A 20079-nucleotide genomic window follows, 5' to 3' on the forward strand; every position below is an offset into this window, starting at 1 on the left:
TTACACCCGTCCCGGATTGCACAACAACGGACCGATTAAAATTGGATCTCGGCCCTTTTTTAAACAAAACGCCTATGTTCGGCGATGGTTGTTTTTACGAATAATAACGATTTATCTTTTTAAAGTTCATTAATTGCGCTTTCAAATGATACCAATATTGACAGGGTACAATGCAGTAGATAAGAGCTATATTTGCTTGAAACGAATTTTTGGCGAGGTGCGATTTTTTTGACGCCGAGTGTATATAAATTGTATTGTCGCAGCGACTGCTTGTTTCTTTGTACCTGTCGTACATACCAATGCAACCTGAGTATAAATCGTCGCACTACACATTCTTGTGTATATTCCACGTGAATTGTGATACTAGCTAGGACTAATGAGAATTCAGATCGAGTTCTTTGCAACGTGATATTTACCGATTTTAGGTACATTAACATGAAACTCGGGGCTGTTATTATGTAGGATGTTAATATGAATACGATACCGCCGCGGGCTTACTATTTCTAATGAACACAGAATATTATGCATTACTTTGAAATGCGGTCGCTTTCTAAAGTACCTAAGTTCTTTTGATACTTACACTTGTAGATACTGTGGTTTTAGTTACGTTATAGAAATAAAAGTAAGAGCAGAGAACCGCAATACGTAATGGCTCTTCTACACGATGGCCCACTCCAAGGGACGCATTTATGCGTTAGAGGGAGCAAATGATATTGCTATCTCATTCTACCGCATGGCTGCGTCCCTTGGAGTAGCTGGCGCTGGGCCATCGTGTAGAGGAGCCATAAGGAAACGCTAGGTGAACAAATTGCGGGGATCTTTCCCTTTTACTCCAATGAAGGCGTAATTAGAGTGACATAGAAAAATGCCCGCAATTTGCGAACTTCGATTTTCGCGGTTATAGCCCTGAGTACCTGAGGGGCCCTGGGGGTTGGGCTATCTATGTACATATATCCGATTCCGAATATCATTCATCCCTCCTCATTACATGCCCGAATACATTAAGTACATCCTCCTCCTCATTAATTACATCCGAATACCTATTATATTTATATAAACTGTTTAAAGACTTGTATCAAGTTTCATACCATTTAAGTACGTTTGATCCACCATCCATATTTATACTAAATTCTAATAATAAAATGTTTTTCCTAACATATTATACTTACGTCTCTTTTTGGCCCAGTGGTTGACTAATAATAGAGAATAATGGCTTGAGGCATTAAGTCTGCCATTTGTACTTCTTTATGTGGATTCTTATGTTTAATAAAAATTATATAAATATGTAATACATTTTTTAAATATAAGTGTCGTAGTCCAAAGTACCTACATTAGGTGCGAACTCACCTACGACCTTATGTGTTTCCGATTGATTTTCTCAAAAAAACAAGGTAGCCTGAACGTGACATGAACTAATTACAAGTTTTATTCACAGTCGCATATGTGAACAAGACGAGTAAAGGAAATTAAACCCCGATTAGGCACCTCAAGGTACAGTAAGCTGCAGTGATAAGTGATAGAAATTTGTTTGCAAGGGGGATTAACTATCTCTGCAGCTGACTGTACATACACACCCTCTAAAAATTACCCTCTTTCGGAAATCCGGTAATAAAACGATTATAAGCTAACTGAGCTCAGGCAATGATTTTTCTCCGCACTAGCCATTGAAAAACATTCGTGTAAACTTTTTCTAAAAGTAGCAGTGAATGATCGAGCGATGTATCAGATAACCCGGCGGATAGGATTCGTTAGAGCCACGTAAATTAATAAGGCGAGCCGGCGTAATGAGAGCGGTGTTCGGTTGCCGACTAAATGTTGCTTGTTTTTTTGTGAAATCTGGCATTTTTGATGTGAGTTTGCGGTCAATGCTTTAGACACATTGGTAACATTGGTTGCACTGATTAGTTGCATTCGTATAGCGTGAATTCTTATATCAAATCACGGCGTAAATTTGTTTCCAAATAATAAGCTTACTCTAGGTCACAAAATGTCCCGCGACATGTGTCGCCACTGTCACCAGCGACGTTGGGTGAAGTGGCGCGACGTCACCAAACTTCACTCGACATTTCAGGCAACATCGCGCGACACTTGTCGCCATCAGTGTGTGTCATGACTGTCATGAGTCATGCGATGTCGCCAGATATGTCAGGCGAATCATTCAAAACTGTTATGTCAGTCGAAGTTCCGCAAACGTACGATTTCGCTTGACATATGTCGCCGAAACGTGTCGTGGGATGTTTGTCCCCTAGTGTATCCCTATTACTTTATCGTAGGCAAAAATAATAGATAGTATAGAGGGGTCCTTTCATTGTAAATTTTGTAGTCACAGTAAATTTACTGCCATCTATCGACACACGGCTAAAACTCAAAATAAAAAACGTATAAAATTATCAACAAAATGTATATATGGATAAATGATTTTATTATTTTTATTTCATTTTGATCCATGTCCATTCACTGATATATATGTGTTAAAATTGTTAAATATGAAACGGTGTCGTCACGCCATCTAGCCGAGTATAGGCTAAAGGTGTGTGCGGCATCTATCCGAGAATGACTTTTTCTTGATTTCCGAGGCACGTTTTTTCCTTAGACTTCATTCATTTTATACGAAGTTACATATATGTCTTTCATCGTAGGCTTTATCGTAGTTGTAGATGGCGTTTCAGTAAGTAGCTTTGTGTTGTGTGAATGAAACTATTATCTAAATATTCTAAATGATATATGAATGATATTCATAACTACTCAATGTAAAATCAGACGGAAACGAGTGATCCTATAAAAGTACGTAGGTTGTTCCATAAGTCTTGCAAAAGTGTATCTTCTTATTAAGCTTTTTCAAAATAAAAACCATCACTGTTAATACACTTATGCATGCGTTCCAACCACGTATCAAACATGATCTTCCACCGCTCCTTTGTGACGGTGGCGCAGGCTTCATCCCATGCACTCAATAGCTCGTCATCAGTTGCAAACCGTCGTCCTTTTAATTGGCTCTTGATCAGCGGGAAGAGACCAAAATCGCATGGTGCAAGGTCGGGGCTGTAAGACGGGTGGTACAGTACAGTAAGCCCCGATTGCTCCAAAAACTCCCGAGTTCTGATCGCACGATGAGCAGGAGCGTTATGATGGTGGAAGTGCCAACTGCCCAGATGAGGGACCCAGAGAGAACATAACTTTTTAACTTTTAGGTCTTCGTGTAAAATTGAATTAAGTGTTGATGCACTAATATGGAGAATGTCCTCAATCTGCCTGCACGTAATTTGCCTATTAATAGTTATCAGTTTTCTAACATCGTCTATGTTTTCTTGGGTCCTGCTTGTAAAGGGTCGGCCCGGTTTTTCGTCGTCGTCTAAATTATATTTGCCTCTTTGAAATTCCTTGTACCACCTGAATACGGTAGAAAGGGAACGGCACTCTTTACCAAAGGCACCGAACATTTCCTCGTGGCACTCTTGGTAAGATAATCCACGTTTGAAATTATAATAGAAAATCACTCTGTACTCGCAGTTACCCTTTTCACAATTGTTTCGATCTATTTACCGACTATCACTGCTGGCAGGCTCAACAAACACATCATGTTGTGTACAAGTTCTTATGTAATTAGTGGCAGATAACCATACGCTCAGTCATACATGTCAAAGCTTGTTAGATTCCTTCCATTGCAAGACTTATGGAACAGCCTACGTATATTTTCTTCTTTGCGCAGACAAAATCCTAATAAAGACGAAATGATATAGGTAAAAAACGGAATTTAATTATAGAGAAAGGTTTAGCACAAAATAGACGTATAGTCCGTAGCATATTATTTTCCCGGTTCGCATGCAAGACTTACAAAATTAATTGGAGATAGATATCGGAGATGGGAGCTCACATTTTGTTTTTCCTAACTTGTTATGTTCGTATAGCTATCGGATACTTCCATTTTAATTATTGCCAGTTCTTTTAGTAAAGGAATATCTATTTGTATTTTGAGCGTGGGTAACGAAGAATAATGTGATTTAATTAGAAAAATGTTTGTTAATTAAATCTTATTGTACAAAAAAACACCGGAAAATGTTAATTTTTACGAAAGGCGGTTTAAATGTTGCTAAAAAATAGGAAGAAGATTATGTGTATTATATTGTTTATGTATATGGTGTTCTAAATTCAGAGAGATATCAAATTAACTTTTAGTCAAGTTAGAGATAAGGGACAGATTTGGGTGGTTAACCAACAAATTTATGTTGTAAGTAAAATATTAAAAAAATAAGTAGGTATTATGTACATTTATATAACTGGGTGTACCTTAATCATTAAAAAAACTGAAAAAACAGGACGCTATATAAATCTTGTAATATATATTTGATTAATCCCTTTTATGGCTCAATCATTCATTAGCCCTGCAGCGACAATTAAATCCGTTTTTTCCATATTCCAGACGAATGTTCCTGGTGCAACAAGAGCATCACGGACAGCGGCGCGCTGCAGCAGGCCGGGGCAGTGTTCTGTTCGGAGCTATGCTTCAGCCAATCGCGGCGAGCCAACTTCAAGCGAGCTAAGACTTGTGACTGGTGCCGACATGTGCGGCATACTGTGGCTTATGTGGACTTCCAGGTACGTGGTCCTTTCACTCGCATTCTCTCTCTCTCAGGATCCAAGGTGACTCATACGACAAGAGCTATAGCTACAAATAGAGGCCTCGAGCAAGATCGTGTTCTGTTTGGAGCTTCAGCCAATCGCGGCGAGCCAACTTCAAGCGAGCCAAGACTTGTGACTGGTGCCGACATGTGCGGCATACTGTGGCTTATGTGGACTTCCAGGTACGTGGTCTCTTTCACTCGCGTTCTCTCTCTCAGGATCCAAGGTGACTCATACGACAAGAGCTATAGCTACAAATAGAGGCCTCGAGCAAGATCGTGTTTGGTTCGGAGCTATGCTTCAGCCAATCGCGGCGCGCCAACTTCAAGCGAGCCAAGACTTGTGACTCGTGTCGGCATATATACGGCACACAGTGGCTCATGTGGACTTCCAGGTGAGTTATCTCTCATTCACTTCTAAAGGTACCGAGTAGTACAGATAGAGGCCTCCAATAAGATCGTCTTTTATTTTGCGAACATGGAGACACAGGCTGTGTGTTCTCTCTCATTTCTTCTTCAGTACAAATATACGTGTGGCAAACGGTAACTTGAAAAGATTTTTAGATAAGCGCTCTTCACTCCAGTAGAACATTATTTTTATGGACACTATAGCAAGTTGAGCTTGTAGGTATGTACCTACACCTTATTATCTAAATCTCAGGTATTTAGAAATTAAGAACATCACCTGACTACCTGTAGTAGGTATGTGCTATGACAAACTTTGTTCAACTCAAAAACTATTTTAAGTCAAGTTGTGGCTGAATATATTAATCCTATTAATACTTACAAGGTTTGAGCAGTAAAGTTAACTCCATGTTTATCTAATTCCAGGATGGAGCCACGCAGTTGCAGTTCTGCTCCGACAAATGCCTGAACCAATACAAGATGCACATCTTCTGCCGGGAGACGCAGGCGCACCTCGATCTCAACCCCCACCTGGTGAACGCCTCTTCCACCTCAAACCTCATAACTCCTGAACTCTGGCTCAAAAACTGCAAAAGCAGATCTGCATCGCCAGCATCCGAACGCTCCGGATCTCCCACCGAAGGCACCAAGCCGCCAGAAAAAGAAAAAGAGAACAGAACTGCAAGAAAATCTCCCCTACCTTTAATAACAATAGCTCCTTCAGCAAAACTAATGAAACCAAAAACACCTGAAGAACGAGTGCAAAAATCACCAGAAACGAAAAAAGAATCCAGATTAAGGATGAATTTAAGGAAGCGGAGAACCTCCAAGTGTTCAGCTACAGTTACTTCACAAACAGTGAAACACACAACAACTCCTAAAGCCCAGGACCTAAGAATGCGGAGTCCATCTATGGACGGGTCTTCACCAGCATCTACAGTTGGCAACAGTGCGATACACTCACCGCCGCATCCAATAAATCCTCATACTATACCCCCTCCTCAATTCCCTAATCCAATGTACGGTATGCCTCCTCCAGTTTTCATGGATAATCATGAGCATAGACCAAATATGTTCCCTCCACGATTTGGCTTTTTGCCGCGACCAGGTATCCCTATGCACCAGGAAAGACCTCGCATTCCGCCTCCTCTAAACTTCCCACCACTAGGCCAAGCACCTCCAGTCACAGTCCTAGTTCCCTACCCTGTAATCCTCCCAATACCATTACCTATCCCTATTCCAATACCTTTCGCATCTTTCCTCCAAGCACATTGCGCTAGCAAAGTCAAAACAGAATCAATGGACGATGCCGAAGGCCCGTTAGATTTCACAATGAATAGCGATAAAAACAAAGATGAAGAAACCAAGGAAAATAAGAATGACAATACAGAAACAGATAAGAACTCAAATCATAGTGAGGATCGGAGTGAGGAAAAACAAGAAACGGAATCTAGTGAGACTAGTAACGCAGAACAGACTCTGCCTAAATTCAAAATAACACGATTAGGAAATAAAATGGCGAAGATAGTAACAAAAGCCCGGGAACCTTCAGAGGCCTCTAGGCCTCTCAGGAAACGACGGAGACTTGTTGAAGTGGCCACGGAGGACGACCCTCTAATCCCGAAGACGAGAAAAATAGTGCAAGTTTAAATTTCTTAGATGACATAATCTCAAATTAATATAATACCGTTTTATTAAATACATATCACAAATTCATTAATTATAAGGTTTTCTGAGAAACGGACTGTCAGCTGATGGCGCCTAAAAAGAGATTTACGTACGCTAAGCGTAAATATTTGCATGTCTCTTTGAAGTGAAATGATTGGCAAAGTTATAATTAGACGTAGGTAGGTACATGCAAAATGTGTCTGCGTTGGGATCCGAATCACGCACCTGTTTCTGATAACTGAACTAGATGGCGCTGTAGATCCCCGTATACGAATTGTATTGTACAAAAGAGAAATATAATTGTACAAAAGGCGAACTTAAGGCCGTATAAACCACTGTCAGTCATTTAACCTAAGGGCAAAGCAGCAAATATTGTAGTGTTGTTATGCGGAAAATAGTTTCTGAACCGTTACATGTTCACAGTCCAGTTACAATGTATAACACCGCGCAGCGCCATCTAGTTGTTAACCTGCCATACTTTGTATCACTTGTGTTGTGTTTTAATATTTATTAAAAGGGGGTAACACCTATGTAAACTACTTCTAGTAACTAGATTTAGTGCTTAAAAACTTAGTTTCCGACTTAGTTATACAAATCCAGTCACCACAAAACGTATGGACGGGTCACACGGGCCACTTATAGCGCCATCTGCAGCATGCTGCACGCACGATAGATTTGAACAAAGGGTTAACAATGGCGTGTTGTAAGTATATAGGTGTGGTGAAGAAAGGACCAAATAGAAAGTTTTGTTACCCAAGGCAATAAAATATTTTATCAAGTTTCTTTAAGGAGTCAGAGGTGGCGCCATCTATTGACTTTTCGTGACTCGGACCCTTAATAAAGAAATATATGTAGTATTCAAAACAATTTAAATTGCTAGTCTTAGTTGTAAGATGTGATGTAGCTGTAAGATCTATACGCTAGATAATAATAAACGCACTGTAAATGTGATATTAGTAACTTATTAACTGTAATGTATAAATGGAATTAAAATCTCATTATGACACGTTGTTTTGTTTTAATTTAAAAGTCCATAAAGGAAAACAATGATAATGTTTGTTGTCAAAGGGAGTAGTAGCGTACTTCATTCTATACCCTCCCACCTTGAGGGAGTACCGCGAACCACGTTCGACTTGTTGCCTCTCTGTCGCACTGTAAATTCGTACATAAGTGTGACAGGGAGGCAACACGTCGATCGTGTTTCGCGGTAGGCCTTCAGGGGGGTATAAGGAGCTCCGCCCGCGTTTCCGCTGTGGAAGCTACATCCAATTCGGGGCGGGTCTTCCGTCGTCAGTGTAAGTATGGACGGCTGTGCAATCTGGTCACCAATGCATTGTAAGCATTCTGTCAATAACATATATTGATTTAAGATATGTATTTGTTGATAAAATATGTGAAAGAGCGTCGCCCCTCCCCCTAGTTGGCAGCAGCCCCAAATATAATAAATCCGGAGACCATATCCTAATCTATTACAAAGAACAGCACCATCTAGTGTGCAATTTTGTAACTAAATGAGCAAACAACCAATTGAGTCATAATTTAAAAAATCCAGAATTCCAGACACAAGCACTGGATGAGAATATCTAAATCATAAATAAAATTATGTATGATTGTATAATTTAATGTCCATAGTCCATAATTTTATTTCCTTTCTAGCGTTAGCAGGTGTCATCAATATTTCCAATTGGCTACTTTCCTACTAGTCAAATCAGCTTCTTTTTTAGAACTGTCAAAACGATTTACTAATATGGACTTTATATGAAAACGTGTGTAGTGACGTCACAGTCAACTCACCTACTTTTTATACTTCCATCCGATTTATTAAATAGAAATTGTGTTTAAAAATAACTGTTGTCTATGTTTTTCTCATAATTATCTGGTGCTTTATTTCGTGCACGGTGTGAAATAATTTATTTTAAGTAGAGGAAAGTACCCAATTAGAAAAACCCTTAACGCATTCACTGCCAGGGGGCGTAGCCTAGGAACAAACTTGTATGACGGTGGACGCATATGTGCGTCGGGGGCAGTGAATGTGTTAAATGTTGTTAACAATAAGAATTTTGTTACCTACAAGAAAATGAAAATACTCCTTACATAAAAGAATTTAGAATAGGGCAGCTGTAGTAATATTGACTTTAATATTCACGAGACAGACAGCATGAGTCATTCACAATAGGTAAGTATCTAGGTATTTTAAGTATGTATAGGTATGTATGTATGTACGAGTGGTGAATTTATTTGACAAAAAATTTAATAGGGTGCAGATTTTACAACGGTTGAGCCCCCATTTGCACGACAGCTTTTACAACGCGCGTTAAAAAACGCTTGAATCTATCCGCACTCTACATTCGGTTTAACGACCAAGGCTTAAAGTCGAAAATCCAACAACGCTTGATAAAAAGCGCCACCGCTGTCGTTTGAATACATACATGGCTATCCATTTGTGTCATTCAAACGCTTTTTTAACGCGCGTTGAAAAAGCTGCCGTGCGAATGCGGCGTAAGGGTCGTCGACGCTCTTGGGACACCGTAGACTTCAGGATCCCTCACGATGTTTTCCTTCACTGAAAAACGATTGCGATTAATTGACCTCGTGAGCTATGATAAGGGCTGATTTAGACGGCGCGCGAACTCGCATGCGATTTTAGTTACATTCGGACTGTTGGTTACGTCCAATTCAACCGACCGATCAAAACCCGCAATGTTCATTACATTGCATGCGAGTTCTTGCATCGTGTAAATGAGCCCTAAGAACTTTCATCGCCTACACTACATACTCTAACTAATCTAATGAGATTATTAGTAGGTACATTGTGATACAATGTCATTACACACGAGGCGATAATGTGCGCGCGAGCTGTAGGTAAGCGCTTTAAAAATTTGACATAGTTACGTAATGCGCTAATTATCGCACTAGGGCGGTAAAGCAGCACCATACGAGTATGTACTGTAATAGTACATTGTGTATTAAGGGCGGGAAATAAGAAATTACGAACGAGTGTCAATTTTAAGCCCGACGCGAAGCGAGGGCTTAAAATGTTCACGAGTTCGGAATTTCTTTACCGCCCGTGGCACACACAATGTTTTTCATCACACTTGTAAGGAAAAAAAGGAGAATTAATAAAAACAAACTTCTGTATAAAACACTTTTCCGCCCTAGGGCGAAAATTTCAATTTCCCGCCCGCAAGCCCTACGTGTAAATAAGTGTTTTTCATCACACTTGCTCGGAAAAGATTTTTTCCGCCCTAGGGCGAAAATTTCAATTTCCCGCCCGCAAGCCCTACGTGTAAATACATCTTTTCCGAGCAAGTGTGATGAAAAAATAAATACACCTAAACACTAAAGGTCTATTTTTATTTATTACTATATTCTTCCTAATCTAAGACATAAATATTTCATGATAGGATAAGATAAACGAAGTCAGCGGCCTATACCAAAACAATAACAGAATAATCTAAAGTTATCTCCAATGCGTAATACCTACCATGCTTCCCTAAACAAAACAAGTTTGCCAAACGTTGGCCAAACAACGTGTTATATTCATTGACACACCTATGTTATATCATATGAACAACATGTTTTGGTAGTTGTTGGGATTTGAAAACTTGTTTTGAATTCAAATCATGTGTTTTTCGTTTCCTAAAAGATAGAATTGTTTGCGGTTCCCCTTCTGCGTCATTTGTGTTTTTTACCAATATTTGTAATAGTTCGCGAACCACAATTTAAGAAATGAATGAAAAGAAAAATCTTTATTTTTAGGCAATTACTTAGCGGCCAGCTTTTATATCAGAGGGCCTATCGTGAACCACGTTCGACTTGTTGCCTCCCTGTCACACTTACGTACGAATTTACATGTACGGCAGAGAGTCAACACGTCGAACATGGTTCGGGGTAGGCCCTCAGTGTCTGTCTTGTAAACAGCTTTTAAACTTTTTTTAATTACTGTATTGGGTTGAGAGTGAAAGTGATTGTAGCAGTGAAATAAAAGAACAGTTTCAAAAATTCAAATTGTTTATTTCCTCGATTTACTGAGAAAACAATCACTAAAAACCATTGGAAAATATCTTTCAAACATTTAAACTTAATTTACTAACAGCTCGGCCGCACAAGGTGGTTAAGTTCGCCTCTACATATTTTGTACTCATGAGATCCAATTATATTTTTTATAATAACATGATACTGTATTCAATATTAAATCCAAAAATCATTAAAGCATTAACGAAATTAATAAAGTTCTCAGACAAAATGTACCTTTTTGTTTTGTTAATAATGCAGTAATGCAAAATACAATTAGAAATTGTCCTTAAGAACAAAGAGCTACCTTTTGTATGAAAACGTCACAATTATTACAATCTAATTCAAAGGCAATTCTGGCACAATTCCATACTCAAGTTTCATAGAATACATGTCAATTTTAACTTCATTTCATTTCATTAGCAGCATTTAGAGTATTCTATAAACATTGTTTACGAAATACTATTTAAATTAATTCAGTTATAAGGTTTTACATCAGGCAGTCTAATCTATTTTATTGTTAAAGTTCGTTGATAAATGCATTGAATTAATGCTTATTATTGTATAAGTCCCAGAGTGTGATGGCTCCATCCAGGCCTCCAGCTGCCATGATGTTTGCATTCCAGAAAGAGACCTTTTGAGAAGAATAACAAACATCTTGTATGGCTTGTCGGTGTTCCGTAAGCACAACTAGTGGTCTCAAAGAAAACCAGGAAAATATGCGGACGTGCCCATCCCATCCGCCCGATACAAACACCTTTCCGTCCATGCGAGATTGGACTTTATTAACGCCAGCGTTCTTGATAGTGATGTCCGTCTTGTGGGCCAAGCTTGAGTCTTTTCTCCCTATACTAAAAATCTGTATCACATCCGAGGCATTGCCGATTATGCCTCTTTGCTGTTCAACATGGAAGTCCACGGACATGGGACATTCTTTCGTTTGCAACTTGCTGATGCATTGACTAGTGTTGAGATCCCACAGGAGGAGCCAGCCGGCCTCGTAACCCGCTAGGAGGCAATGCTTGTCACTTGATAACTCAATATACTTCAAACACATTGGGTCCCCTAGCTTGAGTGAGCCGTCTGGTTCCAAGCAACCAATTTTTTCTCCGGCAAAACTATAAATGGAAATTTTCGAATCTTTATCAGGTACATACAGTGTTTCGAGTTTTGTGTTGGCGTCAAATCTACAAAAGCCTGGGTAGTCAATGTCGATAATGGCATCTTCTTTGTAGCCAGTGTTGGTGAGGTTAAAGACTTTGTACTTGCCGCCTTTTTCTTGGGTGATGAGCTGACTGTCGGTGTGCATGAGGTGAAGGATGGGAGCTTGACCAACTTTGATCTTCTGCTGCACTCGGTTGGTCTGTAAGTTACAAAAAAATCATATATAAGGCACTTTCTAGTAAATTCATATAAAATATTTTGTCAATGGTTTTCATTTATCTTGGTGAAAAGACCTTTAGATTTTTGTTAAATACCTAAAATATATTAAATCATAGTGATTCTTCTATTATGTTTGTATGTTGGCTATCAAAATCAAAACAATTTATATGTAGAAATGCTACAATCAATTCCATTACAATGATGTACTGAATATTTTAAGCTGTTACATGTAGAGCAGTACCCCATTCTATATGTTCGAGATACATTTGTATTTATAATAATTATAATTAATCAACAGCAAATTAGTACATTTAGAACCCAAATACAGACAGAAATGAAAATAAAAGCAAATTATGGTAATAATAATAGTAGTAAAGTATAGCAGATGCTTTAGAAATTCGGTTACCCGCACTGTAGGACAATGTAATTCATTTTTCTAGGTCACAAAATGAGGGTAGTAAACAAAGGAATTGCGCACAACACAGCGGCACGCAGCGATAATATTTTACGCAGTTACATACGCCTTGAGCAAAGCACACAGCATCCTTGGAATACAATATCTCACCTGAAGGTTGAATGCATAAACATAACCATTTTTTGAACCGGCTAGTAACCTCTCCAGACCGCCAGGAAGAAAGCTAAATGCCAGCGAATATACTGGCGTGTTGTCAACATTACGAATAGTATAAACCGGATCGGGAGGTAGTAGTGCCATTTCTGGTCAAGCTCAAACCGAAATATGTGGTCGGAATTTAAAAACAAAATAATAATAAATTAATCAAGCCATCAGTAACTGAACCATAACTACGCACAACACAAAACTGACACAAAAATATATAAAAAAAGTTTCAACGTCGGCATATTGCTATGTTCAGAAGACATGACTCAGATGTATTAAGCCTTGTACAATTTGCAAAAATATTTAGTTGAATTAAACTATTTATATAATTATTTATTAGTTCTTTTATTAATCAATAATGTTCTATATTAAAACGCTACTATGATTACCATATTTCAAAGAAAAAAAAGTTTTTTCATTATCCTTTGTTGAAATGATGAATACTTTTGAACGAATATTTATGACAGATTTAAGCCTAGCAATACATGTTGATATTTATATGTTTTTTTAAACTGGTCTTACACTATCGAATTTGGTCAACTATATGAAGTCTGACAAGCGATTCTCGCTCGAATCTAAACCGGCCATGATAAATTTATTAACAGGATTCGGAGTTTTTTATAGGGACCGTGCGCGTTGGAAGGTCTGCCATCTTGTGGCCTGAATCGGAAACATATGTGCACATGTCAAATCAAGTGCTACCTCTATCCTCTATCTACCGTTCTCGTCGGTATGTTTCCTTGTGCATAGTAGGTTCAACTATCTAGAAGCATAAACGACACCATTTACGCCTCGCCCCAAAAATCTGACGGCTCCAATGCTGTCTTCTATCATGCACGGGGCCTATTATACGGTAAAACTTTTTTTTTTCAATTTATTTACATATCACAAAACTAAGATGCGCCACAGAAACTTGTGAAAGTTTATGCGTGGTGCAAATGCATCACTACGCTGAAACTGCATGTTTAATGTTTATATACCTATGCATTTTTTGTATATGGTACTTATATACTAGACACAACTAAAGTGAAGTATGGATGGAGTCGATATTAATAAAGATAATATTAAAAATCATACTCATCCATCAATCAGTGCAAATGTTATTAATACGTCATAATTTCATAGAAGTTTGACATTTAAAATAACACTTACTGCGTGGGCTATCAAAAAGACTTTTCTTGGTCTGATTATATTACCTATTTGAAAAACTCGTCTTAGAAATTGAGTTTAATTGTAATTTTAACAAGTCCATAATTGTGTCTTACACCCCATAAATTTGTATACCCCGGGCTATATATGAAAACTGGAATAATAAATAATTATATTATTTTTAAATTTCAATATTAGAAGCGAATGCTTAGGATGTTTAATAAAGGTGCCAACGATGCCAACTTAACTTGGTCTAACCACGGACCTAACTTCTATCAAATACTAGTGACCCGCCCCCCGGCTTCGCACGGGATAACTAATAAATTATACACCTAAACCTTCCTCAAGAAATCACTCTATGGACAGGGGCTGTCCATAAATTACGTCATCGATTTTTGACCCCCCCCCCTAAATTCATCCAAAAATTATGCTTCGAATGACCCCGTTTCCTCCTACGTCATGCTACCATCATCCGATGTCCAAACCCCCGTAATTTATTTATGAATATCCCCTAGGTGAAAACCGCATGAAAATCCGTTCAGTAGTTTTTGAGTTTATCCCGGACAAACATACAAACACACAAACAGACAAACGATTGATTATTACTGTCAAATATTTATTGTCAGTAGATTGGCTGGAAAGTGTAAAAATGTTTTAACAAGTGGCGCTAGTGAGCCCCGCATCTTTATGCCCCTCCCGCATACCGCCCCTGCCCCTATTTGGCAGCCCAGTTGTCAAAATCAAATCATAATTTCAGACCACCGAAAGTGGTGCAGCATTTACAATTTGCTACTTTTATGAATGAGAATTTAATCAATCTTGCCTGTATAATGGGTGACATAAGTAAATTATGAAGATTAATTCGATCGCGGCGTTCACAAATGGCTGCGGATTCGCTATTAAAAACGGGGAAACACTCGAAGTATATATCGTATAGAAAGATTTTGTACCATAGGTTTTTCGTTGGGTTGCTGTTGTTTATATTGGTGACTTTAGCGATTACTGTGTTGTTTAATGCTCTATCGAGTAGTTCACCGCGGACAGTTGTGCACGAAGCAGTGAATTTGGACCGTAGTGTTGTGGTGAAGTTACGTCAAGATGCAGCTACGGCGCAGCCTAGGGATGCAAACTGCACTTACTGGGAGTGTTTTAACGTGTACCGGTGCGGCAGAGGCGGCCACAATAAGATAACAATATACATATACCCGAGAACGGACTTCCACACGCCAGAGGGTCCTATATCAAAGTTTTCTAGAGAATTTTACGTAATATTAGATACTATAAGACATAGTAAATATTATACAGCGAATCCAGAGGAGGCGTGCTTGCTAATTCCTAGTATAGACACTCTAAATCAACGTAGTTTTTTAAGCAAACATGTATCACAGGCTTTCAACATTCTTCCACAGTAAGTAGTCAATGGTTTGTTAATATTTAACTGCTTTTCTAAATGTTCTATTCAATTTATTCAGTAAACAGCTATTACACAGTTCAATAGTATATAAGGGGACTGTAATTAATTATTAATTTTGAGTAATTTATTATTCAATGAAGAGAGTAGCGTAAGTGTTCTTAAATTCAATTAATTTGGTTGTTTATTTTACATTAATCACAGTCTTTTTTATGTTTATAAAGGATAATAAATACAAATACTTAAAAATATGGAAAACAAATATATTTAGTTCTTTTCAGAAGTTGAGAAATCTTTTAGTGTTCATTTATGTACCTAATATTTCATAATCAGCAAGTATTCACTTTTAAATTTAAAAAAATATTTTATAAGATACTTTTCATATTTTATTTATCTTCATACACTAAATGCGGCAATTTCAAAAACTCATAGTAAACCCTACTTTGCATCAGTTATTTCAACCTAATGTGGCAGTGAGCATAACATCTGATCTCTATCATCATCATCATCATCTAGGCCATAAGACGTCCACTGCTGAACATAGGCCTCCCCCTTTTTTTGGGGGTGAATGCCATAATCGCCACGCGTGGCAGGCTGGTTGGCGATCGCAGTCAAGTACACTGAATTTGAGGGACGCTGCTGCCCGTCTACCGGTTGGTCTTGGACGTGGTTTAAGGACATACCCGGGTCCTGGATGAAGTTTAACACATTCATTGCCAGCGAATCCCTAGGGGAGTTCACTGTTCGTAGGCGCTTTTCGCTGCATACGGTTTTTCCCGTGTTATCGGCTACGCTCGTAGCGCGTAGCTCGGGCTGGCACTGAATGTGTTAAGGACATACCCGGGTCCATCTCTTTTGTGATAAAAATATGGTGCCATTTTGTGTTGCTCATTATGATTAATATTTGTTATATGGAAATGTTAGAAATCTTCACTTATACAAAAAAACTCCATTTACCTTTTGAGGCTGATAAGAAGGCAGAAATGGGGGCAAAAGAGTAATCCTTCCGCTTTAGTACTAAGTGTGAAAGTGCATTATGTAACAGTTGTCTTTCATGCCTAGCCTTTGAAACTGGATTTGAAAACCTAGCAATAGGTTACCTTATGATATTTAACTTTCTTCAGCCACCTGACCTATTTCACAACTTCTGCATAGAACTTTTCATGAAGGGAATAACCACCTCTGCAGCTGACTGTACATTCTGTTACAATGTAATTGAAATCTATTATTTTACTGACTTTAGATGCAAAAGAAATTGAACCCTATGGTCTGTACAATTAGATTCAATTTCTCCTAACATACAGTTGTATAACAAAGGTCAAGTTTACAAACATTGAAGTAATTATGTATAGGAATGTTTAATCACCAGCCATGTTATCTAAACAGGCATTTAAATATTGATTAATTAATTAGTACAGCTTGGTTTAGTAAATACATATATATGAATTTGGATGTAAAAAAATTGATGGAACTTAATTTTTTACCAGTAATCAAAGTTTTTTTAAGTGAATAGGAATTTAATCAATCAATCAAATTTATTTCAGGCTAAAATATACCCATACAAAATATTAAAATTCAAATTGCTAAAATTAAAATATTATTATATAAAAAATTAAATTAAAGATTTTTTTTTTAGTTAATAATTTATTTCGTTTTAAAAATGTAATATAAACAAAAAAAAAACAATTATAAACTAAAATTAAAAACTACAATAAATCTACAACTAAAATAACTACTAAACTAAAATAACCTATAAATAAAAAACTGGCTCCAACTCTGTGCCTCTATCCAATTAAAAATAAACTTAAAAATTCATGTCAACTAAAATTACAATAAACAAAAATTACACTAAAATTAAAAAAAAATCTACATATATATTTAATGCAAAGTTGCAAACATTATCTTAAGAAAGTATTAGAGATCATGTTATGTAATGTAAATATTTTTAAGAAATACATATTAATTTTTCTCTTACAGTTGGAACAATGGAGAAAACCACCTTATATTTAACATGCTGCCTGGATCAGCACCCAACTATGAGACTGTCCTCGATCTCAACACAGGGAAGGCCATCATAGCCGGGGCCGGCTTCGACACCTGGTCCTTCCGCTACGGCTTCGACGTGGCCATCCCAGTCTACAGCCCTCTCGCAGCTCATATAGACAGCACACAACCAGACGATAAGAAATACTTAATATTATCCACCCAACTAAACATCCCGAGAGATTACTTAGCTATATTACAGAATATAGCATCGTCATCGAACGACCTAATACTTCTAGATAGATGTAAAGGCGCAGATCACAGTAAACGCTGTGAGTACATAACAGGGAGGATATTTAACTACCCAGAAGTATTAAAAGATGGGATGTTTTGTTTAGTAATACGGAGTGCGAGACTATCCCAAGCTATGTTAATGGATATCTTAGCGTCGCAGTGTATACCTATTATAGTGGCTGATTCTATTGTGATGCCTTTTAATTCGCATGTGGATTGGAATAAAATAGCAATATTCGTACCTGAAGAGAATTTGAAGAATGTTTTGAAGATAGTGCACGCAGTGAGCGAGGAGAGGCGTGGAGAGTTATATTGGCAGCAGAGATGGGTGTTCGAGAGATACTTCTCGAGTATACAGAAGATAACTATGACTATGTTGGAGATTATTAATGAGAAGGTGTTCCCGTTGGCAGCTAGGAGTTACGAGGATTGGAACATGCCGGAGCATTTGGTGAGTTTAGTCGATAATTGGTATCGTTTTGGAGCATTTCGCGGGCTGCCGTACAAACGCGTTTTATTTCGTGTATTGCAAGTTACAACCTTTTTTCGGCGTTTATGTTTCTGGACATAAAGGAGAATGGGCACTTTACTATGGGCAGTGTCCCATGGATGTATACTGTTGAGATATATGTCGCTTTAAAGCTCTTAATCGTAGTATCATTTTATTGTAAGGCACCAACCTTAGACAACTTGCAGGGGCCGAGCTATATTACAAAAAAAAGTTGCGCACATAAGCAGTTATTTTTCATAATACGCTTGATATAATAAGTTGTAGCGTATTTTAATAGAAAGAATATGAAGAATGCTTTATGGTTTTTGTGTCAACACCAATGATAAAGTATTTAAAGGGTTTGAGATTACAGTTTTACATAATTGTCATACTAAAAATTACTTGCTGTACAACGGAATAAGAGTGTATACACATGCCATGTATATCATGTGAAAAGTATTTGTATTATTTGTCAAAGTTCATGGAATGCTCCCTTTGTTGGTTAATAAGATGATCTTCCAACAGTTTAAGCTTCTCCTTAACCACCGACAAAGTGGTATGTTTTACCACGTTATATCTACTTCTCTTACGTTGAAGAATAAACAAACAAAAGTGAGTTATTTTCATACACCTGCGGAATATATAGGTATGTATGCTGAATTAGGAAGCTGTACGTTTTATTATATCGTGTGTTAGAAAGGCGGTAACGTAGGAAAAGTAATAAAATAGAGACCTGTGTCCAGCAGTGGGACGTATTATAAGCTAGAAGATTTAGGTACTTATGGCTCGTGTGACATAGGACATAGGTAGTCTAAGTTTACATTTGTTTACAATTAGTGTTCGACCGAAACCGGATTTATTGTCGAAATCGAAACCGATTTTGCTGTAGTTTTGGCCGAAACCGAACCTTGGGCCGAAAACGAAAACGTCGGTCAGACCTTTTTTTAACCAACATCCACATTATCCACAAATAGTCTGGTACGAAAAGGATCCGTAGTTAGTTGTCTTAAAGTTTCACTTGTCGATACAAATCGAAAGGGAAACACATTTGCAGCATGAGTTACGATACGCCCAGTAAGCCGCCAGCTTTATTAAACGGTTTCCCGTTTTCATTAAACATTACCGCTACTCAGTCGTAATCATAAATAGAACCGCAAATCTGGCCGCAGGTATAAATTTCACAGCAGGCAATTTTGTTTGAAAATACACTGAAACAATCCACAACACAATTCGCGGGGGATTTGTATCGCTTTCCGTTGTCAAAAATATTGTTGCCCGTTAGGCTCGGCGCGTACTGACGATTATTGCCACCGTTTTATTTATGTGCGGTTTGTAAATTACAGTGTGTTAAAATGCTTTTGTAAATAATAGTAGGGTGGTAGGTGTCCCGGAATCGAAGACAATTTACGCAATTCGATAGCTAAAATACGGGAGCAACGAAAAAGCCGGCATTCACTGAGAACATTTACTGACAACTGTTTTAAAACAAAAGTAAAAACAATACAATAAAGACAAATAGAGAAAAAGTATTTTAAAAGTATAAATAACATATAAAACCTTATTTTATTATTCCTCGACAGTAGGCTATAATCTGTTTTTTTAACTATGAAGTACTGGCCATAGGAAATAGTATGAAACACTCGTTTGTTTCTTGCATAGAAAATCTATGGCGTAGTATCTCAGGTAAAACAAACAGATTAAAGGGTATGACGCGGCTAAATACAGTATACCTATAGCGGAGATCAATAAATATATAACAAATGTGCTTTCAAATCTTCCTTTCTAAGTCTACGAATTGACTGTCTACTTTGCAGAATATCGGATACCTGTATCCGATATTCTACACACAGACACACACAGACACACAGACAGACAGTAGGTCTACTGTTAAAGTCCCTAAACAGTGACGGCTGTCTTTGCCGCCCTAGGCCCCGGGCCCTGTAGCCGCCCCTTTCTCAGCACTCATCATATTGACTACATTTTGAGTTATTTATTGTTATTATCAGCAAATTTTTTGTCACAATTTGCTGCCCCTAATATCTCG

General features: G+C 37.8%; 3 protein-coding genes across 3 annotated transcripts in view; 2 read left to right on the forward strand and 1 right to left on the reverse strand.

Moving 5' to 3' along the window:
* The window catches only part of LOC134668422 (sine oculis-binding protein homolog), a 42249-nt gene extending 34548 nt beyond the window's left edge, over positions 1–7701 (forward strand). The window contains exons 3-4 of the mRNA XM_063525902.1: positions 4421–4596; positions 5451–7701. Of these exons, the coding sequence (XP_063381972.1) occupies positions 4421–4596; positions 5451–6674 (1400 nt within the window). The 3' untranslated portion in view covers positions 6675–7701. The remainder of the gene's footprint in view (positions 1–4420; positions 4597–5450) is intronic.
* Positions 7702–10685: 2984 nt separating this feature from the next.
* Positions 10686–12934, reverse strand: LOC134668423 (guanine nucleotide-binding protein subunit beta-like protein 1). Its single transcript, XM_063525903.1, has 2 exons — positions 12655–12934; positions 10686–12069 (listed from the first exon to the last, which is right to left on the reverse strand). The coding sequence occupies exons 1-2, from the start codon at positions 12802–12804 to the stop codon at positions 11254–11256; spliced, it is 966 nt and encodes a 321-aa protein (XP_063381973.1). The 5' UTR covers positions 12805–12934; the 3' UTR covers positions 10686–11253.
* Positions 12935–14600: 1666 nt separating this feature from the next.
* Positions 14601–20079, forward strand: part of LOC134668157 (exostosin-2) — a 70740-nt gene continuing 65261 nt past the window's right edge. The window contains exons 1-2 of the mRNA XM_063525676.1: positions 14601–15265; positions 17246–17996. Coding sequence (XP_063381746.1) covers positions 14739–15265; positions 17246–17996 — 1278 coding nt within the window. The 5' untranslated portion in view covers positions 14601–14738. The remainder of the gene's footprint in view (positions 15266–17245; positions 17997–20079) is intronic.

Source organism: Cydia fagiglandana, chromosome 10, assembly GCF_963556715.1.
Source record: "Cydia fagiglandana chromosome 10, ilCydFagi1.1, whole genome shotgun sequence".
NCBI lineage: Eukaryota > Metazoa > Arthropoda > Insecta > Lepidoptera > Tortricidae > Cydia > Cydia fagiglandana.